Source organism: Leucoraja erinacea, chromosome 23 (genome assembly GCF_028641065.1).
Source record: "Leucoraja erinacea ecotype New England chromosome 23, Leri_hhj_1, whole genome shotgun sequence".
Classification (NCBI taxonomy): domain Eukaryota; kingdom Metazoa; phylum Chordata; class Chondrichthyes; order Rajiformes; family Rajidae; genus Leucoraja; species Leucoraja erinaceus.
The window spans coordinates 5636147-5659537 of NC_073399.1; the positions used below are offsets into that span (position 1 = coordinate 5636147).

Genomic DNA, 23391 nt, shown 5'->3' on the forward strand with positions numbered 1-23391 from the left:
GTGCAATTTTTCTGGGGGAAGGTGTGTCCGGGGTGGGGGGTGACTGGCAATCACCAAGGTGCAGAGTTAAGTAATGTAACAGCCGCAGGGAAGAAGCTGTTCCTGGACCTGCTGGTCTGGCAACGGAGAGACCTGTAGCGCCTCCCGGATGGGAGGAGGGTAAACAGACTGTGGCTGGGGTGAGAGCAGTCCTTGGCGATGCTGAGCGCCCTCCGCAGACATCGCTTGCTTTGGACAGACTCAATGGAGGGGAGTGAGGAACCGGTGATGCGTTAGGCAGGTTTCACCACCCTCTGCAGTTCTTTCTGGTCAGAGACAGAGTAGTTGCCATACCATACTGTGATACAGTTGCTAAGGATGCTCTCGATGGGGCAGCGGTAGAAGTTCACCAGAATCTGAGGAGACAGATGGACCTTCTTTAGTCTAATGAATAGCCATTCATTTATAACAATACTACATAATACTGTATACAACTGTAAAAATGCTGGGAAAATATTGAAATTATATTGTCATCTACAGGAAAATCTGAACAAGTTAATGACTAACTTAAGGTCCACTCACCCACATTTTGTGAGATGTTTAATTCCCAATGAGACAAAGACACCAGGTAACTGAAATTGACCATTTTAATAATACAAGAAAGCATGTCTCGTATTAAAACATGGCATTTCTCTTATAGAAACATAGAAAATAGGTGCAGGAGGAGGCCATTCGGCCCTTCGAGCCAGCACCCTTACTCATCGTGATCATGGATGATCATGCACAGTAACCCGTGTCTGCCTTCTCCCCATACCCCTTGATTCCGCCAGCCCCAAGAGATCTATCTAACTCTCTTTTAAATTCATCCTGTGAATTGGCCACTACTGCCTTCCGTGGCAGACAATTCCACAAATTCATAACTCTCTGGGTGAAAAGTTTTTTCTCAATTTTAAATGGCCTCCCCTTTATTCTTAGACTGTAGACCCTGGTTCTGGACTTCCCCAACTTTGGGGACATTTTTCCTGCATCTAGCTTGTCCAGTCCTTTTATATGTTTTTTGTATTATATTACATAACTTTATATGTTTCTTTAAGATTCCCTCTCATCCTCCTAAATTACAGTGCATACAAGCCCAGTCTTTCCAATCTTTCCTCATATAACAGTCCTGCCATCCCAGGGATTAACCTCGTGAACCTACGCTGCACTCCCCCAATAGCAAGGATGTCCTTCCTCAAATTAGGAGAACAAAACTGCACACAATGCTCCAGATGTGGTCTCTTTATCTTTCCAAAATCTTTTTTTATGCACACTCATGAATATAAAATCAATTAAATTTTGTTAGGATAAATGTGTGGCTAAAATATGGAAAATCCAATAATCTTACAAATCTATTCTTCCAAATGTTTGCATATCTTAGGTGCCATGGATAATCACCTAGTTATGCACCAACTTAGATGTAATGGGGTGCTGGAAGGAATTAGAATTTGCAGAAAAGGATTTCCAAGTAGAATTCTCTATGGTGACTTTAAGCAAAGGTGAGGATTTTTATTTAAATGAAATACAAAACTACAAAATATTGCAAATTTTGATTTAATAAAAACTATACAAAAGAAAAGTGGCTTAAAGTTTCTCTTTTTGTAAAACATTCAAATACTAAATTGAACAGATATAGGATACTGAATGCAAGTGCAATTCCTGAAGGACAGTTCATTGACAGTAAGAAGGCATCAGAAAAACTCCTGAATTCCATCGATATTGATCGTACACAATATAAGTTTGGTCATACCAAGGTAAGATGATTTTTATAATGACCTTCCCTCTAGGAAATGGGAAATGATGAAGGCCACTGTGCCAAAATACTTTTTGGTCACCTTATCTACCTGTGGCTCCACTTTCAAGGAACTATGTACACTCTCCGAGATCCCTCTGCTGGACTACACTCGCCAGAGCCCTGCAATTCACCGTGAAAGTCCTGGCCTGGTCTGACTTCCCAAAATGCAACGTCAAGCATTTATCTGTATTAGAAGCTATCAACCATAACTCAGTCCACTTGCTCAACTGATTAAGATCCTGCAGTCATTTTTTTATAACCGTTGTCGTTATCTACAATAGTGTCATCTGCAAACTTAATAATCATGCCTCGTCATAGAAATCTTTGGTGTAAACCACAAAGAGCAATGGACCCAGCATCAATTCCTGAGGCACACCACTAGTCATAGGCCTCCTGTCCAAAAAATAATGGCCTGTAACAACCCGACTCCACCCAAATCTGAATGTATTTGCAGCAAATACATGTGGCTCAAGCTGTGTAGCCGGACTCTAATTTCAATCAAGGATTCGACACATCATGAGGATTCTGTCGGTCACCATGAAATGGAAATATAAATTGATCAGCCACAAATAAACCACGGTTACAAAAGTAGATCAGAGACTGGGTATCTTGCAGGCACATAATTCGCTTCCAAATTCTCCAAAGACTTTCTAACACCTTTAAGGCATAGGTTCCTAGTGTGGATGAATGCTCTTCACATACCAGAATGCAGCTCCAAACAACATCAATATTCTCTGCAATGACCCATACCTTCCTACTTTGTTGGCACAATATGTATCATCCTAAACAATAGGTTCAACCACAATTTTATTGTGGCTGTCGTGTGTACCATTAACAGAATATACTTCAGTAACTCACTGAGGCTTCATTGTCAGCGCCAACTCTTATCACGAGGAAGGATAAGGAGAGAAGATGTAACTCACACCAAGTCACACATTTTACAAATATTGGAAATATATTCCCATACATTCCTCATTATCATCATGATGTCTGAATGCTAAAGCTCTTTAGCTTCACCACACAGACTGCAAAGATATAGGGAAATGGTGAATCAGCACTTCTCAGTTAGAGATGAGCAATGTACTGGCCTGAAATTGACATCCATAAAGTGAATTAAAACAATTAAGAAATATGTATTCCAGTTAACTTATAATGAGAAAAATGAGATCTGCTTACAACCTGAAGTTCAGATTCAGATTCAGATTCAATTTAATTGTCATTGTCAATGTACAGTACAGAGACAACGAAATGCATTCTTTCTACGGAAGAAGTTACTTCTTCCGTAGAAAGACACAAAATGCTGGAGTAACTCAGCGGTTCAAACACCATTCTGGAGAAAATGGATTGGTAACGTTTCGGGTCAGGACCCTTCCTCATTTTCTCCGGAGATGGTGCCTGGCCTGCTGAGTTACACCAGCATTTTCTGTCTATCTTTGGAATAAACCAGCATCTACAGCTTCTTGTTATTACCATGCAGGTATATTTCCATTACAGGTATTTTTCAAAGCTGGTCTTCTGGGTACTCTTGAAGAGATGAGAGATGAAAGATTGGCAATACTTGTAACTCGCATACAAGCCGTCAGCCGTGGAGTACTCATGAGGATTGAATTCAAGCGGATGATGGAGAGAAGGTAAAATGAATGTACAAATGATGTGACGTTTTGTTTTAAGGAATGCTAATTAAAGAAAAGTAAACCTTGCCATTGGTGGTGCAATTGAGATTGTATCTGTTTCTTCTAGGGAAGCGATATTTACCTTGCAATACAACATTCGAGCATTCATGAATGTCAAACACTGGCCATGGATGAAACTCTTCTTCAAAATCAAACCTCTTCTAAAGAGTGCGGAATCTGAAAAGGAAATGCAGAACATGAAAGAGGAATTTGAGAAAACTAAGGAGTTACTCGCCAAATCAGAAGCACGGAGGAAAGAACTGGAGGAAAAAATGGTATCTCTGGTACAGGAAAAGAATGACCTGGCTCTTCAAGTACAGGCGGTATGTTCTCCTGGATAAAATATCACATATATTTTTACATTCATCAACAATATATTTGATAAAATGATTGGCTAAATATAATATTTTAACTGTTCTTATATTTCATTTAATACGCGCCATTTATCATTGTAATTTTGTACTTACTGAGAAGAACAAATGTTTGCCTTGCTGTCACACAAATAAATCATCCTCTTTATTTTGCACACACTGATTGCCTTTGATAATAGTTTTGAATTTACTTTAGACTTTAGAGATACAGAATTGGAAACAGGCTCCAGCCCACCGAGTCCATGCCGAGACACTATCACTATGCTACAAATAAGGGACAATTTACAATTTTTACTGAAGCCAATTAGCCTACAAACCTGTATGTTTTTGGAGAGTAAGTGGAAACCAGACCCGGCCATGGGGAGAACGTACAAACGCTGTACAGATAGCACCTGTAGTCGGGATCGAACCCAGGTCTCTGGCATTGTAAGGCACTAACTCTACCATTGCGCCACCGTGCTGCCCTTTGAAAATAAATTTCCACTTTTTACTCCAGTCACTCATATTTAAACCCTTGGGAGATATTTCAAATTTCTGTCAAACCAAGAGAATTCTGTGCTGAGAAAAGATTATGCCAACTTTTCTCATAGAATTTAGAAATAAGGTAATTTCATTTTAGCTATCTCAACAGAATGGGTCTTAGAGCTCAGAAGACCAACTTAACATCACTGGTCTATAATAATAGAAGTTGGAAAATACATTAACTTATTGCCATAATTAAGCTTATTTGAAATGTTGTATTTGTTTAAGATCTTTAGCAACCCTGTTTTGATCTAGTCTTTATACAGTACAATGACATTTACAGCTCATAGAGTTTCTTTATATTTCTGTTTGTGTTTAAAACATGGTAAATTTGTACATTTTGACTGCTAGGAAAGTGAAACTCTGGCAGATGCTGAAGAAAGGTGTGAGGGGCTGATTAAAAACAAAATTCAGCTGGAGGCGAAACTCAAAGAATCAAATGAAAGGCTGGAGGATGAAGAGGAGATGAATGCTGAGCTGACAGCTAAGAAAAGGAAACTGGAGGATGAGTGCTCAGAACTGAAGAAAGATATTGATGACTTGGAGCTCACCTTAGCCAAAGTTGAAAAGGAAAAACATGCCACTGAAAATAAGGTATAAAATACATCATTTAAAAATTATTATTTGGAGATGCCAGGAGTATGCCAATCATGCAATGGTTTTAGAACCGGATAATATTGACCTTTTACAGGGTGGTAAAAAAGCATTATGGCAGATTTATTTTCCTCTTACATGATAAAATAGTTCACTTATATGGGCAATGCTACTGCAGTAGATGGAGATGTAATTGATATACACATTGGCAAAAACAGGTCAAGAACCTTACAGAGGAAATGGCAAGCCTTGATGAAAATATTATTAAGTTAACAAAGGAAAAGAAAGCACTTCAGGAGGCCCACCAACAGACACTTGATGATCTGCAGGCAGAGGAAGACAAAGTCAACACTTTGACCAAAGCTAAGTCAAAGTTGGAACAGCAAGTTGATGATGTAAGCATCTTTTGCAACAAAATATCATTCTTTCATGTCCTTATTCCAGAGTTTTCGTTGAATATACATTTGCTTTTAATCAGCTTGAAGGTTCCCTGGAGCAAGAAAAAAAACTACGGATGGATCATGAAAGGTCCAAGCGAAAACTTGAAGGTGATCTGAAACTATCCCAAGAAACAATAATGGATTTAGAAAATGACAAGCAGCAAACTGAAGAGAAGCTGAAAAAGTGAGAATTGGTGCTATTGGTTTGAATTGTTTGTATTATTTTTTCTGAAGGCATTAATTTAATCTATTTGCACTGCAGGAAAGAGTTTGAAATTAGTCAACTTCTAAGCAAGCTTGAGGATGAGCAGGTTCTAAGCATTCAGCTTCAAAAGAAAATTAAAGAACTCCAGGCAAGTCCTAATATAAAAACATAGTTTATAGGATTTTGAGTAATTTTCACACTTCCAATTTGAGTAAATTTCACCCTACAGTTGGTAAATGTGTAAATTTGCATATTAGGCTCGTATTGAGGAGCTTGAGGAAGAAATTGAAGCTGAACGTGCCGCACGTGCTAAGACTGAGAAACAGAGAGCCGATCTTTCTCGGGAACTTGAAGAGATCAGTGAGCGACTGGAAGAAGCTGGTGGGGCAACTTCAGCTCAGATTGAAATGAACAAAAAACGAGAGGCAGAATTTCAGAAACTGCGCCGTGACCTGGAAGAATGCACCCTCCAGCACGAAGCCACAGCTGCTGCTCTTCGCAAGAAGCAGGCTGACAGCGTTGCAGAACTTGGGGAACAAATCGATAACCTGCAGCGGGTGAAGCAGAAGCTTGAGAAGGAAAAGAGTGAACTGAAGATGGAAGTTGATGACCTCGCCAGCAACATGGAATCTGTCTCGAAATCTAAGGTTAGTTTAAAAGTCCTTTATTGTTGGTCACATTAAGAAATAATGACGTTCTTTAATTTTATATATATATACTAGAGTAAGTGGGACCCGTTGGGTCCCATGTTCACATGGGAGGGCTGGTCGCCAATGCAATATTCCACCTTCAATAATTCCAATATTGCTGGCCACTGGGGGTGGGGGGGCTCTCTGGAGCGCTAAACTGGGTTTTTTGTGGGCCATTTCTAGAGGCCTAGTATGGAAATTGTGGTCCGAATGGATTCTTGGGCTGGCAGCTCAGTCACTGAGCGTGGCAGCTCAGTCACTCAGGCCTGACATGTGTTCAGTGTTCAGTTTATTCACAGCTCAGACTGAGAGTTGTGACCTCTCCCTCCCCCATCTTGCAGCGACTGTGGCATGTCCACACTTCCAGGTTTTATAGTTCCTCCTCCTCCCACTGGATGGGGCGTGGCCTTCATGGCGTGATTGACAGGAGAGAGCATCTCAACATTTTTTAAACATTAAAAAAGTATTTTATTGTTCATCGATAGGAAAAATCCTCTGGCTCTGACAGCTGGAGGGGACTCTGAGTAAGATGGCCAAAAATCAGAACCATAAGTGGTAGCGATTTTTCTAAAATCAATATACAGCGCAAACAGGAAGTGGTCAAGATTTGACTTTAAATCATTTGCCTTTGCATTTTCAAAGCAAACCACACTTGCCTTTGCATTTTCAAAGCAAACCACCTTTTGCATTTTCAAAGCAAACCATTTGCATTTTCAAACCAAACCACCATTTGCATTTTCAAACCAAGCCTGTTGCATTTTCAAACCTTTTGCATTTTCAAACCAAACCTGTTGTATTTTCAAACCAAACCTTTTGCATTTTTAAACTACATTTTCAAACCACATTAAGAGCACTGACAGGTCAGTAAAACCACTCACAGTTTAGTAGACATGTATTCAGTATTGTTCACAGCTCACCAGTGCCTCCCCCCTCCCACCAGAAGGGGTGTGGCCTTCATGACGTGATTAACAGTAGAGAGAATCTCAACATTTTTTAAACATTAATAAGTCTTTTATTTTTCATTGATGAGAAAAATTCTCTTTCCCTGCGCAGCGGAGGGGGACTCTGAGTAAGATGGCCAAAAATCACAACCGTAAGTGGGAGCGTTTTTCCTAAAATCAATATGCAGTGCAACAGGAAGTGGTCAAGATCAGAGGTTTCATTATATATATATAGATATAGTATAGTATACATAGTATATATATAATAACGTACCACTATTATTTCCTTCAAGGCAAATTTTGAAAAGCTGTGTCGAGCCCTAGAGGACCAACTTAGTGAAACTAAAGCAAAGAATGATGAGAATGGACGGTTAATTAATGATTTATCATCCCAGAAAGCACGACTGCAGACTGAAAATGGTAGGACCTGGAAAGAATTCTAACAACATTTGATCTCACCACATATTTTTACATTGAACTTGGCATTAACTCCAGGTGAATTTATTTCCAGGTGAATATGCACGACAAATGGAAGAGAGAGAGTCCCTGGTTTCTCAAATGACAAGGGGAAAGCAAGCATTCACTCAGCAGAATGAAGAGCTAAGGAGACAATTGGAAGAAGAACTTAAGGTAATTCTTCTGGCAATTTGGCTCTTACGCTCAGGAGCTGAAATGAGAAACAGTTTGACAAGGTATCAAGTGTATCTTTTAAGTTTTGCACATGCTAGTGGCATGCTAGTGCCATCAGCTGATTAATAACATCTTGATTAAATATAATATCTAACATTTACATTGTCTAACTTACTCTTTGCATTAATGCTTATAATTTATTACACTGAATATAATGCAGTAAATTGATGCATGGCAGGTTATTCCACACGATGTAATGGCTCTTGAATGCTTGATATCTATGTTATTGGAAATAAAATAACATTTTAATATTATCAATTGACCTTTTACCATATCTGTTACTTACGTAAAGGCTAAGAATGCCCTGGCCCATGCACTTCAGTCATCGCGCCATGACTGTGACCTGCTCCGTGAACAATATGAAGAGGAGATGGAGGCAAAGGCTGAGCTCCAGCGTGGAATGTCCAAGGCCAACAGTGAAGTGGCTCAGTGGAGAACAAAATATGAAACTGATGCAATCCAGCGCACAGAGGAACTGGAAGAGGCCAAGTGTGTTTTAATGACCACATTCTCTGCTGTTTGTTTTACAACTTAAAAACTCAGAAATGAGTGATTTAGCCAAATGGGCAATTTGGGCTTTGCCAATGTTTATATATCCTACATTAGATCCATATTACCTTAAAGTATCTAATCCTATCAACATATCTATTAGCTTCTGCCTCATATATTTATCATATTTCCCATAAACATATCTATTCAATATGCTGCAACTATTCCTTGTTATCCATCTAAACATTCGCTGACTAAAAAATTGGAATTTCCACTTTGATTGATGATTAAGACTAATAAAGATGTTATAGCGAGGCATGAGGAACAATAGATGCTGGAATAATGAGTAAAATACAAAGTTCTGGTGTAACTCAGCAGGCCAGCCGGTATCATTTCACGTCGGGACCTGCCTTCAAAGTCTGAAGAAGGATCCCGACCTAGTGGTGTGATTCCCTCCAGACCTAATGCCTGACCCGCTGAGTTACTCCAGTGTTTTCTTTTGCTTTGACATTCACCATAAGTGATTTTTTTTTAATGTTGAGTTATCAAAACTCTTCACCAGTTAACAAACTTATGAACATAAACATTCAGAGCAGAAGCCCTTCAGTCTTGTTCTGCCATTCACTGAGTACATTTAATGTGATGGTATCTTAATTCCATATTCCTACCTCCTCAGATAACCTTTCAGCCCTTGCTTGCATTAAATCTATCTACCTTTACTTTAACATATTTAAATGTCACTGTCCCCTGAGAAAAAAAAAAGAAAATTTAGTGATCCCTTTGAAGGAAAAAAATTCACATCATTACCATCTCAAATGGACAATTCCTTACATTTCATCAATTACTTTTAGTTCTTGAAGATCTCACAAGATAAGTCATGCGCTGCTCATCATCCACAGTACATTTATTACTTCAATTATACAATCTTCTGTTTTTGAGAAAAGACTTACAGCACATTAAACAATTCATGATAGTTACTGTACGTCTCAATGCTACAATCCTTCTTGTATATCTTGTTACACTTTCTCTATGCCCCATTTTATGGTAATAAGGACAATTTAATTTTTTGCATCACTCTAAGCAAGCATAGTCAGGATTCATTCCATTTGAATGAAAGTGCTTTATCCTTTCATTGTTTAAGTACAATTTTCTGCACAATCACGCCGTATTGCAACTTTGCACATTGATCTTTTCCAGGAAAAAACTTGCCCAGCGACTCCAAGAGGCGGAGGATCACATTGAGGCAGTGAACTCAAAATGTGCTTCATTAGAAAAGACCAAACAGAGGCTTCACAATGAAGTTGAAGATCTAATGATCGATGTGGAGCGAGCTAATGCTGCTGCAGCTGCTCTTGATAAAAAGCAGAGGAATTTTGACAAGGTATAAATCAGATCTTTGCATTGAATAGGTAAGATTTTAAATAAGAGTCAATTTCATCCAAAATAAATTGAAAATTGTTTACACTTGTGTGCTGTCAGATACTGGCGGACTGGAAGCAAAAATATGAGGAATGTCAGTCTGAATTAGAGGCATCCCAGAAGGAATCTCGTTCTTTGAGTACTGAACTCTTCAAAATGAAGAATGCTTATGAGGAATCATTGGACCATCTTGAAACATTGAAAAGGGAGAACAAGAATCTTCAACGTATGTTATTTTGCAACCATCCTTTAGTTTTGTCTGTTATGGTCTCTTTTTCAATGTTGATTTTATTTTGTTAAAACATCTACAGTCATGCATCCAGTGAGGCCCTATGCCCTGCAATTCATTTGTTATGAATTACAGGGCATTTGAGTTTAGTTTATTATCACATGTACTGAGGTACAGTGAAAAGGCATATGGTCTCACTGAAGACGTAGTTGTTGGTGAGGTTGCCTGCTATAGGAAAAGTGGCATTAAAATACAAAAAAGAGTTCAGAAAAATACAATTTGAGGATATTGCTAGGTCTTGATGGCCAATTATTGGTAGAGATTGGGGTTAGGACTAGGAGATGGTGAGGTGATCTTATGGAGGTGAATAAAATCACGACTAGCATAGATACGATGAATACATAGTCTTTTTCCCAGGGTCGGGTAGATCAAGAACCAGATGGCATGAACTTAAGTTGAGAAGGGAAAGATTTATTAGCAACCTGAGGGGCAACCTTCTTGCACAGAGGCTAGTATATATATGGAATGAGCCAGTGAAAGTGGTTGAGAAAGGTACAATAACAATGTTTAAAAGACAACTGGATGGGCACATGGATAGTCTGAAGAAGGGTTTCGGCCCGAAATGTTGCCTATTTCCTTCGCTCCATAGATGCTGCTGCACCCGCTGAGTTTCTCCAGCTTTTTTTTTTGTGTACCTGGGCACATGGATAGGACAGTTTTAGAGGAATATATGGGTCAAATGTGGGCAAAGGGGCCTAGCTTAGATGGGCTTCATAGTTAGCATTGATGAGGTAGGCAGAATGGCCTGTTTCTGCACTGTATAGCCCAATGACGCAAGGGCTCTAAAACATACTGCCTCAAGGCTCCATCAATACGATTTGATTTAAAACATAACTTTTTGAACCATCTTCAGTTGCTTGGTATCAAATTTTATTTCACTGCGTTAACGCACCTTATAAGAATTGTTGTTAAGGAGGAACTAACTTCACTGAAAATATTATTTTCTTCAGAGGAGATCTCTGATTTGACTGAACAACTTGGAGAAAGTGGCAAAGCCTTGCATGAGATTGAAAAGGCTAAGAAATTGGCAGAGACAGAAAAGGCTGAAATCCAGAGTGCCTTGGAAGAAGCAGAGGTATGTTAGTGATGGTCAATATTATCATTGACAGGATTCCATCATTTCCAACAATTTTGAATGTGAGTAAAACATGCAGATACTCATGTGAACATTTTCTTTCTGTACAGGCAACTCTTGAACATGAAGAAAGCAAGTTCCTTCGTATACAACTTGAATTAAATCAAATAAAATCTGAAATTGATCGAAAGATTGCAGAGAAAGATGAGGAAATTGATCAAATTAAGAGGAACAGTCAGAGAGTTGTGGAAGCACTGCAGGCATCACTGGAGGCAGAAGTCAGAAGCAGAAATGATGCTCTGAGAATCAAAAAGAAAATGGAGGGTGATATGAATGAAATGGAGATTCAGTTGAATCATGCAAACCGCCAGGCTACAGAAGCCACGAAGCATCTCAGGAATATACAGGCTCAATTTAAGGTATGGGTAATTTAATGTACAGTTCTGCTTTGTCATATCACTTCATATCCCTGAAATGAATATTGAAATTAAATTAGCAACCCCCAGGTGAAAAATGGTCATCTAGAATTTACTGAAAAATTGCATACAATTCTACGCCCGACTACAAGAGGTTACCTCTCCTTCCATGAGAAGCACCAGGTTTGAGATTTGCATATGAACATAGAAATCTTGAACTTGCTGGCTGAGCTGATCAGACGATTTCTCAGCTTCATTCTGCTGTTAGACTCCTCCCAGAATCCAGCAACGTAGTGCAGACTTGCTGAATCCCCACTAGTTATGATGACTTCACCTGCTAGAGCGAGCTAAAATTGGCACAAAAACACTGAGCCCATTCATTTGAATGAATTAAGATCTTACGGCCTAGGGTAATATATATGCCATTTGAAATAGTTTTAATTGTTCACAATTTTTAATTGTTTAAAAGTGTTTTAAGTGACTTGTAGAAGTTAAATTATATTTATTTGATAATTATTGCATTATTGTTAACTACTAATGTCAAGGGCATTCAGAAGCATTCACAGTACTTTACACATTTGACAGCCATAAAAGCTTTGCCATTTGTCAAAGATTAGTTAAGCAGAATCATGGGTTTGGATTATTGTCACATATCTACATGATAGCACAAGGCCTTGTCCTGCACAGGGCTTTGGTAGTTTGGATTATATATTTACTTACCAATAAGTTGACATAAAGGCCGAGGCAAAAATAAGGTTATTCTTTTTCTGAATCCCGTGGCAAATATTGCCCACTCACCCGAACAGCAAAGTCTGCCGTTTCAGTTTTCAGAATAAATGCTTTTACAAAGTGTACTTATAGTAATTGCAACAATTTATTTCCTTTTATTTATATCTTTATTAAGGAGGCACAGATACATATAGATGATGCTTTAAGAAGCAATGAAGACCTTAAGGAGCAGTTGAGTTTGGCCGAACGCAGAAACAATCTTCAGCTAGCTGAAATAGAGGAATTGAGAGGAGCTCTGGAACAAACAGAAAGAGTTCGCAAGCTGGCTGAACAAGAGCTGACTGATGCCAATCAACGTGTGCAACTTCTTCATTCTCAGGTACTTTGATGCAGGACAGATTATGAGCACCATTGTTTAAAAATGCTATTTCCTGTGAACAATTGATTCTGCTCCAATGTCATCGAGGGCTTCTGTTTCATTTTTAATAGAATACCAATCTTATCCACACCAAAAAGAAGCTTGAAACAGACATATCCCAGCTTCAGTCTGAAGTTGAAGATGCCATTCAGGAAGCTAGAAATGCTGATGAGAAGGCCAAAAAAGCAATTACTGATGTAAGTTTTATATTCACAGTTGCTCTCTGATAATTTAGGCTGATTATATGACTGAATATATCATATGTAATTACCATAAGGCTGCAATGATGGCAGAGGAGTTGAAGAAGGAGCAGGATACAAGTGCCCATCTTGAGAGAATGAAGAAGAACCTTGATCAAACAGTGAAGGACCTGCAGCATCGCCTGGATGAAGCAGAACAGCTGGCCTTGAAAGGAGGAAAGAAACAGATCCAGAAACTGGAGGCCAGGGTATGTAAGAATACTCAAGCATAAATTACTCGATTGAATAATGTTAAGGTTGTGATATTGAGAATGTCACATTTTTGAATTTTCAGGGCAGTATGGGTGTTTGTTACTATTTCCGTCACAATGGTCACTTTTGTGATTGGCTGCAGTTGGGTAATTGGCTAGTTATGTGCTTTAGTTTCGGGTCATCCAGGTAGGATGTTTTGTATTTGTTTCAGAATGCTTCAATCTATAATGGCTGAAGGTTTCATGGGACACCACAAGGCTCAGTTCTGGGACCCCAGCTATTTCCGATATACATTAATGATTTGGACGAGGGAATTGAATGCAACATTTCCAAGTTTGCGGATGACACGAAGCTGGGGGGCAGTGTTAGCTGTGAGGAGGATGCTAGGAGGCTGCAAGGTGACTTGGGTAGGCTGGGTGAGTGGGCAAATGCATGGCAGATGCAGTATAATGGGCATAAATGTGAGGTTATCCACTTTGGTGGCAAAAACAGGGAAGTAGACTATTATCTGAATGGTGGCCGATTAGGAAAGGGGGAGATGCAACGAGACATGGGTGTCATGGTACACCAGTCATTAAAAGTAGGCATGCAGGTGCAGCAGGCAATGAAGAAGGCGAATGGTATGTTAGCATTCATAGCAAAAGGATTTGAGTATAGGAGCAGGGAGGCTCTACTGCAGTTGTACAGGGTCTTGGTGAGACCACACCTGGAGTATTGCGTACAGTTTTGGTCTCCTAATCTGAGGAAATACATTCTTGCCATAGAGAGAGTACAGAGAAGGTTCACCAGACTGATTCCTGGGATGTCAGGACTTTCATATGAAGAAAGACTGGATAGACTCGGTTTGTACTCGCTAGAATTTAGAAGATTGAGGGGGGATCTTATAGAAACTTACAACATTCTTAATGGGTTGGACAGGCTAGATGCAGGAAGATTGTTCCCGATGTTGGGGAAGTCCAGAACAAGGGGTCACAGTATAAGGATAAGGGGGAAATCTTTTAAGACCGAGATGAGGAAAGCTTTTTTCACACGGAGAGTGGTGAATGTGTGGAATTCTCTGCCGCAGAAGGTAGTTAAGGCCAGTTCATTGGCTATATTTAAGAAGGAGTTAGATGTGGCCCTTGTGGCTAAAGGGATCAGGGGGTATGGAGAGAAGGCAGGTACAGGATACTGAGTTGGATGATCAGCCATGATCATATTGAATGGCGGTGCAGGCTTGAAGCGCCGAATGGCCTATTCCTGCACCTATTTTCTATGTTTCTATGTTTCTATGAATGCAAAAAGATAAATCAGCAACAATTGTTTTGCTTGTTATTAATGTGAATGCTCTCCTGCCTTAGGTGCATGAATTGGAGGGTGAATTTGAAGCAGAGCAGAAGCGCAGTGCTGATGCTATCAAAGGTGCTCGTAAATATGAGAGACGGATCAAGGAGCTTACCTATCAGGTGGGGAATTCAACTTTATATTTGAAATACAAACATTGCAAATGAATGACATTGACGTCCTGCCATTCAATATATTTTGCGATCAACAAAGATCTATGTCCTTTACACTCCTTTTAGTCTGAAGAGGATAGAAAAAATCTCTTGAGGCTGCAGGATCTGGTCGACAAATTACAACTGAAGGTTAAAGCCTACAAGAGGCAAACAGAGGAAACTGTAAGTATCATTGGATAATTATAATTGGATAATTAGCTAATAAATGTGTAATATCCAAAGAAAAAAAATGTGCAATACTACCACTCAAAAAATGAACATGTGAATAATATCCCTTACTGTAACCCTTTTTGACATGATTCTAGGAGGAACAGGCTAATGTTCACTTGTCCAAGTTTAGAAAAATACAGCATGAACTTGAGGAGGCTGAAGAGCGTGTGGATATTGCAGAATCCCAGGTTAACAAACTCAGGGCTAAAAGTCGTGACATCAAGGTAAAATCTTTGGTTTAAATATGTTTAATAATATGAGTGCCTATTGTAATCTTACATCCATTAGTATATATGACATTGATCAATAGATAGATCCTAACCAGAACTGCAACCTGAATCCAGCTAGACAGCTGCAGGTTATCTGACTGCCAGTAGTGATCATGTTCAGGATCATTTGTTGGGATGCCCGAAGAAAAGGCAAATGAGCTGATTCTTTCCTAAAAGCTAAAATATCTATAAAGTTGGAATAATAGCAGATATTAACTGGAACTGTAAGGATTTCCAAACCAGATTTGATCAAGCAAGTAATGTGACTTCAGGCATAACGAATGAGGGCTGTAGACTCTCAAACTAGTATTGGTTTATTACTCTGGAGGTATAGTGGCACTTTTGCGTGACTGCACAGCAAATAATTATTTTGTATTGTGAACACGCTCTCACGTAAATATAGTGGTTATTGAGAAATGGCAGTAAGGGGTTGTACATAGATGCAAATACTTCCCTAAAATATGGTTCATTTATTGGATCTTTGGTTGGTAAATGAAATCTTTTGCTTTACAGATGGTAGTCCAGTCTGAAGAGTAATTACAAGCTTGAAGAGTTCACTGAAGAAATTCACAGAATGTGCATTTCTTTGTAACTTATTTTTGTATAGTAAGTTGGCTTTGTTGGTAATGCATTATTAATAAAGACAGTTTCAACCTGCTGAAATTTGTCATGTCTTTCCTTTTGACAGTAGTGCTGAACCATTTGGGAGAAAAAAAGATAAATCTGCCATTGGATATCAAAATGATATGTAAACCAATTATATTTCTCATTTGTATTGCCAATGATACTTATCCAGTGGCCAAAATAAATGGCAAGGAGATTTCAAATTAAATTAATTAATTTCCATGCAATAGGAAAGCTGTTAAAATTGTTGGAATGTTGGAGAGAGCAGCAGTAGTGCGATACTCCTTGTGCAGTGTAGGTCATTGTGGACAACATTATATTGTGCTAAAACTGTAATTTGCTCTGCCATTTTTAATTAGAACAAGTCCTTTAAATGCTTAAATGTTCTCACTGCTCGTGTTCCACATACTTGCCCAAATGATATGTGGGCATGAAAATGAGTGTAAGCATAATATTTATAAAGATTGTCTTGATTTAAAACAGTATAAGAAGAATTATGGAACAAGTTGTTTTTAAACAGGTTATCTCCACATCATTCCTGTATCACTTCTGTGACAGCATTGCCCTATAGCCATGCAGATTTAATCTATAAATATTTATCCAACTTTCCTTTGAAAATTATATGTGATTTGGGTTTCGTTTGCTTTTCTGATTGTGTGCAATAGAGCATGCAGGCCTAGACTTTGCAGTTAGAGGAAGTCACAGGCGAGGTGACCATAGATCAGAGCTTGTTTAAGAAGGAACAGCAGATGCTTGAAAATCGAAGGTAGACAAAAATGCTGGAGAATCTCAGAGTGTGAGGCAGCATCTATGGAGCGAAGGAAATAGGCCACGTTTCGGGTCGAGACCCTTCATCAAACTGATGTGAGGGTGGGGGGAGGGGCGGGAAGATGAAAGGAAGAGGCGAAGACAGTGGGCTGAGGGGGAGCTGTTAGGGTTTCAGCAGAGTGGACATAGATAAGCTGGAGTAACTCAGTGCGACAGGCAGCATCTCTGGGGAGAAGGAATGGGTGACGTTTCGGATCAAGACCGTTCTTTAGCAGAGTGGGATGTAGAATGCGATGGGTTAGGAGTCAAAAAAGTGGATTTTGTAAGAAAAGAATCAATGATGCATGATCAATTGTACATGCCCTAAACTTAAAAATTAGTTAAGAAGAGGTCATAGGAATAGAATTGGGCCAAAGAAAAATCAGTTTTCCGCACAAAGTGTTTGAGGATATTTTTTATCCAATCCAGGCATGTCACTTTCCCCAATGTCAGGATATCCAAGATCACTTTACATTTCATGAAGTCTGGGTTAAACATTTGTCAGCGTTGTAATGCAGATAGGTAATATGAATACAGCAAAACTCCAAAAAACAAAGATGCTTATGTGTTGACCAATGAATCAAACTGCGGAAAAAAACAACATTGAATCAGGAGGATACATATGAATAACAACATTCACTTTTCACTGTTCAGCAATATGAGCAGAAGCATTTAATGATTGGCAATGCATTCAGAAAGTATTCAGACCCCTTCACTTTTTCCACATTTTGTTACGTTACAGCCTTATGCTAAAATGGATTAAATTCATTTTTTTTAAATCATCAATCTACACACAATACTCCACAATAAAAAAAAGCAAAAACAGGTGTTCAGAACTTTTTGCAAAGTAATGAAAAAGAAATAACTGAAATATCACATTTACGTAAGTATTCAGATCCTTTACTCAGTAAATTGGAGAGGCACCTTTGGCAATGATTACAGCCTCAACTCTTCTTGGGGATGATGCTGCAAGCTTGGCACACCTGTATTTGGGTCATTTATCCCATTCCTCTGCAGATCCTCTCAAGCTCTGTCAGATTGGATGAGGAGCGTCGATGATCAGCTATTTTCAGGTCCCTCCAGAGATGTTCGATCGGGTTCAAGGCTCTGGCTGGGCCACTCAAGGACATTCACAGACTTGTCACGAAGCCACTCATGAGTTGTTTAGGTTGTGTGCTTAGGGTTGTTGTCCTGTTGGAAAGGTGAAAACTCCTATATTCCTACCAATTCCTGCCGCTAAAAAACATCCCCACATTATGATGCTGCCACCGCCATGCACCAGGTATGGTATTGGCCAGGCGATGAGCGGTGCCTGGTTTCCTCCAGACGTGACGCTTGGCATTCAGGCCAAAGTGTTCAATCTTGATTTCAACAGACCAGAGAATCTTGTTTCTTATGCCTTTTGGCAAACTCCAAGCGGGCTGTCATGTGCCTTTTACTGAGGAGTGGCTTCCGTCTGGCCAATATACTACAAAGGGCTGATTGGTGGGGTGCTGCAGATATAGTTGTCCTTCTGGCAGGTTCTTCCATCTCCACAGAGGAACTCTGTCAGAGTGGCCATCGGGTTCTTGGTCACCTCCCTGACCAAGGTCCTTCTCCCCCGATTGCTCAGCTTGGCCAGGCTGCCAGCTCGATGAAGAGTCCTGGTGGTTCCAAAGTTCCTCCATTAAGAATGACGGAGACCACTGTGCTCTTCGGGACCTGCAATGCGGCAGAAATTGTTTTATACCCTTCCCCAGGTTTGTGTCTTGACACAATCCTGTCTCGGATGTCTACGGACAATTTATTTGCCTCATGGCTTGGGTTTTGCTCTGACATGCACTGTCAACTGTGGGACCTTATATAGGCAGGTGTGTGCCTTTCCAAATCATGTCCAATCAATTTAATTTACCACTGATGGACTCCAATCAAGTTGTAGTAACAACTCAAAAATAATCAATGGAAACAGGATGAACCTAAGCTCATTTTGAGTGTCATAGCAAAGGGTCTGAATATTTATGTAAATGGGATAATTCAGTTATTTATTTTGAATTACTTTGCAAAAACTCTAAACACCTGTTTTTGCTTCTTCATTCTGGGGTATTATGTGTAGATTGATGATAAAAACATTTTTTAATCAATTTTAAAGTAAGGCTGTAACGTAACAAAATGTGGAAAAAGTGAAGCAGTTTGAATACTTTCTATATTTTTAGAAGACTGCCCTATTTGACAAAACTAATAGATAATTTGTTCTAATTGCTCAAAGATTTCAAATGGGGAAAATAATTCATGATTTCCATTCTTACAATGTTCTAAATGAAACTTAGAAAATTGGTGCAGGATTACGCCATTCAGCCTTTCGAGCCATTCAATATGATCATGACTGATCATCTAAAATCGGTACCCAGTTCCTGCTTTTCCCCCCATATCCCTTGATTCTTTTAGCCATAAGAGCTAAATCTAACTCTCTTTTGAAAACGTTCAGTGCATTGTCCTCTACTGCCTTCTGTGGCAGAGAATTCCACAGATTCACAGCTCTCTGGGTGAGAAAGTTTTTCATCATCTCAGTCCAAAATGGCCTTCCCCTTATTCTTAAACTGGGACCCCAGGTTCTGGACTCCCCCAACATTGGGAATTTTTTTTCCTGCATCTAGCCTGTCCAATCCCTTAAGAATTGTATATGTTTCTAAAAGATCCCCTCATCCTTCTAAATTCCAGTGAATACAAGCCCAGTCGACTCATTCGTTTATCATATGTCAGTCCTGCCATCCCGGGAATTAACCTGGTGAACCTACGCTGCACTCCCTCAATAGCAATAAGGTTCTTCCTCAAATTAGGGGACCAAAACTGCACACAAGTCCTTTCTGACTATAATAAATTAGGTAAGAGCAGGCAAGAGGACCATAGGTTTTCTTAACTGGCATTGAACATATTGAAACTTTAACTGAATAAATAAAAGCATTGAGGAATTTGAATTGGTACTTAGGATCAAAATGTAATGTATTGAAGGGTAGAGCATGAAAATTTTCCCCCTTAATGATACTTGTTTCCAATTGTTTATATACCAAATAATTCCTCAACAAAACATCAAACATCGAACAGCACAGTACAGCACAGGAACGGGCACTTTGGCCCACAATGTTTGTGGTGAACATGATGCCCAGCTGAACTTATCTTATCTGCCTGTAAGTGATCCATATCCCTCCATTCCCTGAAAATCCATGTGTCTATCTAAAAGCCCCATACATCTCTATTAAACTTCCTCCCCTCTCACCTTATAGCTATGCCCTCTAGTGTTGGACATTTCCACCCTGGGAAAAAGGTTCTAACTGTCTATCCTATCTATGACTCTCAGAATTTTACATATACTTCTATCAAGTCTCCCCTCAACCTCCGATGCTCCAGAGACAACAATTCCCTGTAGATGAAACCCTCCAATCCAGGCAACATTCTGGTAAACCTCCTCTGCACCGTCTCCAAAGCTTCCACATTGTTCCTGTAATGGGGTGACCAGAACTGCATGCATTACTCCAAATGCAGCTAAACCAAAGTCGTATTGGGCTGCATCATGACTTCCTGACTCTTATATTCAATGCACCTAGCAATGAAGCCAAGCATACCATATGTCTTCTTTACCACCGTATGCCACCTTTCGTGAGCTATGAACTTGGACCCCAAGGTCATTCAGCAGAACTATACTGCTAAGGATCTTGCCATTAATTGTATATTCTCCCCATACATTCAACCTCCCAAAGTGTACCACCTCACACTTGTGCGGGATAAACTCCATCTACTAGCGATGTTACAAAACTTAACTTCAGCGGCACTGCAGTTCTGCCACTGGCCGTGTGCGTGATTTTGAGGGGGGGGGGGGGGGGGGGGGGGGCGGGATTAAAATCCAGTTTTCTACTGCCTGTCCGAGGCGGATTTCCCCGTGCTGCTAGCTGCTGAAGAATAATCGATCGGACTTCCGTACCCAATTTTTTAAAATCGTGAGACAATTTAATAATTAGATTAAAATAAAAAGCGACTTCTTACGCCCTCAACGCCTACAACGTGACAGATCGTAAGAACTGGACAAAATAAAGCGTAAGTCGTGTATTTTACACTTGCTTCTTGGGATGACTTTAATCTCATGTTACGTTGCTAAAATGTGATTTGGGCCCCATACGAACCGGCAGTGTTTTTCCTGCCGATATGGGATTCCAATTCACTGCAAATGCAACGTTCCAATTGATCGGGTTCCAGAAAAGCCCATTCGCAAGATGATTTAAATGCTCTTTTTTTTGGAAAATCTTAAAGTCGCATCACGGGTAGAGAAAGGTCAAGAAAGGCTTTCAGTACATGGGCCTCCATCAGTCAGGAAATTGAGTGCATAAGTTAGGATGTTATGTTACAGTTGTACAAGATGATGGTGAGGCCGCATTTAGAGTATTGTGTTCATTTTTTGTCACTCTATAAGAAAGATGTTGTTAAACTCGAGAGAATGCAGAGAATATTTATTAGGAAGAGATTGTTATGGCTAGGACTTTATTCTTTGGAGCACAGGAGGCTGATGGATGATCTTATAAATGTGTACAAAATTATGAGACGAATAGATAGGGTGAATGCGCAGTCGTTTAGCCAGAGTAGGGGAAGGAAGAAAAAGAGGACATAAGTTTAAGGTGAGAGGGAAAACATTAAATATGAACCCGAGAGGAAGCGCTTTCACACAGAGGGTGGTGGGTATATGGAATGTGCTGCCAGAGGAGATAATTGAGGCAAGTACTATAATGACTTTTAAAAATAGATTTGGACTGGTACATGGATAGGAGGCATATGGGCCAAATGCAGGCAGGTGGGACTATCATATTCAAGATTCAAGACAGTTTATTGTCATATGTCCCAGATAGGACAATGAAATTCTTGCTTTGCTTCAGCACAACAGAATATGGTAGGCATGAATACAGAACTGATCAGTGTGTCCATATACCATTATATAAATAAACAGATAAAGTGCAAATAAACAGATAATGGGCTATTAATGTTCAGCGTTTGTTTGAGTTGAGTTTAATAGCCTGATGGCTGTGGGGAAGAAGCTACTCCTGAACCTGGACGCTGCAGTCTTCAGGCTCCTATACCTTCTACCTGACGGTAGCGAGGAGCTGAGTGTGTCGCCAGGATGATGTGGGTCCTTGATGATGCTGCCAGCGTGTTTGAGGCAGCGACTGCGATAGATCCTCTCGATGGTAAGGAGGTCAGAACCGATGATGGACTGGGCAGTGTTTACTACTTTTTGTAGTCTTTTTCACTACTGGGCACTAAAGTTGTCGAATCAAGCCATCGGTCAGCATGCTCTCTACTGTGCACCTGTAGAAGTTAGAGAGAGTGCTCCTTGACATACCGACTCTCCGTAATCTTCTCAGGAAGTAGAGGCGCTGATGTGCTTTCTTTATAATAGCATCAGTGTTCTCGGACCAGGAGAGATCTTCAGAGATGTGCACACCCAGGAATTTGAACCACCATCGACCCGTTGATATAAACGAGACTGTGGATCCCCATCCTACCCCTTCCAAAGTCCACAATCAGTTCCTTGGTTTTGCTGGTGTTGAGGGCCAGGTTATTGTGCTGGCACCATTTGGTCAGTCGGTCGATCTCACTTCTATACACTGACTCGTCCCCATCAGTGATACGTCCCACAACAGTGGTGTCGTCAGCGAACTTGATGATGGAATTCGCACTATGACCCGCTACGCATTCATGAATATAGAGTGAGTACAGCAGGGGGCAGAGCAAGCCTGAGGTGAGGTGCTCCCGTGCTGATTGTTATCGAGGCTGACACTTTTCCACCAATTCGAACAGTTTGTGGTCTGTGGATGAGGAAGTCGAGGATCCAATTATCCAAATAGCTCAATTTGCTGTGCAGACTCTGCCCTGGGGGTCTGACGCAAAGTGAAACATCTCTCATTTATGTCAAATTCCGTTTACCATGCCTCCTTCCCAACTGATCTTGACCCTGTTGTAAAATTATTCACTGCCTTATTCACTGTCCACCACATCATCAACTTTGATGTCATCAACTAATTTACTGACAATCAATGTCATCCAAAATTATTGGCGTGGGTGGGGGGTGGACTAGTCTTACTTCTGAGATGTGCCAGCGAAGGGAGGATTTCATGGTGCATTCACTTTGCTTTTACTGCTGGGACAAAATATTGCTCCCCGCGGTGTTGTAATTACTCTGATGTTCACAGCCAGCATCAGGCCTGAGAGGTACCACCCGCCGCAGGCAGCTCCCGGTGAGTGACAGGAGGGGAGCCCGTGCACCTGCTGCTGATGCGGTTGGGAGAGCGATGTACCTCCGCCAACTAGAGCGGCGCCGAGTCAGGGTCCAGCCGGTAGGGCCGTTGGCGATAACGCGAGCGGAGCCGAGTCAGTTAGTCCGGCCCAAAGTTACTGGAGGATCGGGCCGGACCAAAGATACTAGAGGAGCTTGATACGAGCTGGCCGCGCGCGACACCCGCGTTCGATTTGAATCTCGGGCGGCGGGAGAGCGCGTGGGGGGAGGGGAGAGGGCGGGGGGGTGAGAGCGCGCGCGGGGAGAGCGCGGGGGGAGAGCGCGAGAGTGCGGGGGGGGAGCGCGCGTGGGGGGAGAGAGAGCGCGCGGGGGGGGGGAGGAGAGCGCAGGGGGGGAGATCGCGGGAGGGAGGACAGCGGGGGGGGGGGGGGAGGAGAGCGTGGGGGGGGAGGGTGCGAGGGGGAGGAGAGAGCGTGCGGGGGATAGCGCGGGGGGGGGGGATAGCGT

At 40.7% G+C, this 23391-nt stretch overlaps 1 protein-coding gene across 1 annotated transcript in view; it reads left to right on the plus strand.

The window, feature by feature from the left end:
- The window catches only part of LOC129708130 (myosin-4-like), a 28332-nt gene extending 12472 nt beyond the window's left edge, over positions 1–15860 (plus strand). The window contains exons 18-41 of the mRNA XM_055653707.1: positions 520–607; positions 1397–1514; positions 1646–1769; positions 3305–3441; positions 3551–3806; positions 4728–4970; positions 5189–5365; positions 5449–5594; positions 5673–5763; positions 5873–6262; positions 7539–7665; positions 7757–7875; positions 8228–8424; positions 9622–9805; positions 9904–10069; positions 11083–11207; positions 11318–11626; positions 12528–12731; positions 12842–12967; positions 13048–13218; positions 14563–14667; positions 14785–14880; positions 15024–15152; positions 15711–15860. Of these exons, the coding sequence (XP_055509682.1) occupies positions 520–607; positions 1397–1514; positions 1646–1769; positions 3305–3441; positions 3551–3806; positions 4728–4970; positions 5189–5365; positions 5449–5594; positions 5673–5763; positions 5873–6262; positions 7539–7665; positions 7757–7875; positions 8228–8424; positions 9622–9805; positions 9904–10069; positions 11083–11207; positions 11318–11626; positions 12528–12731; positions 12842–12967; positions 13048–13218; positions 14563–14667; positions 14785–14880; positions 15024–15152; positions 15711–15734 (3852 nt within the window). The 3' untranslated portion in view covers positions 15735–15860. The remainder of the gene's footprint in view (positions 1–519; positions 608–1396; positions 1515–1645; positions 1770–3304; positions 3442–3550; positions 3807–4727; positions 4971–5188; positions 5366–5448; positions 5595–5672; positions 5764–5872; positions 6263–7538; positions 7666–7756; positions 7876–8227; positions 8425–9621; positions 9806–9903; positions 10070–11082; positions 11208–11317; positions 11627–12527; positions 12732–12841; positions 12968–13047; positions 13219–14562; positions 14668–14784; positions 14881–15023; positions 15153–15710) is intronic.
- The last annotated feature ends 7531 nt before the right edge of the window (positions 15861–23391 follow it).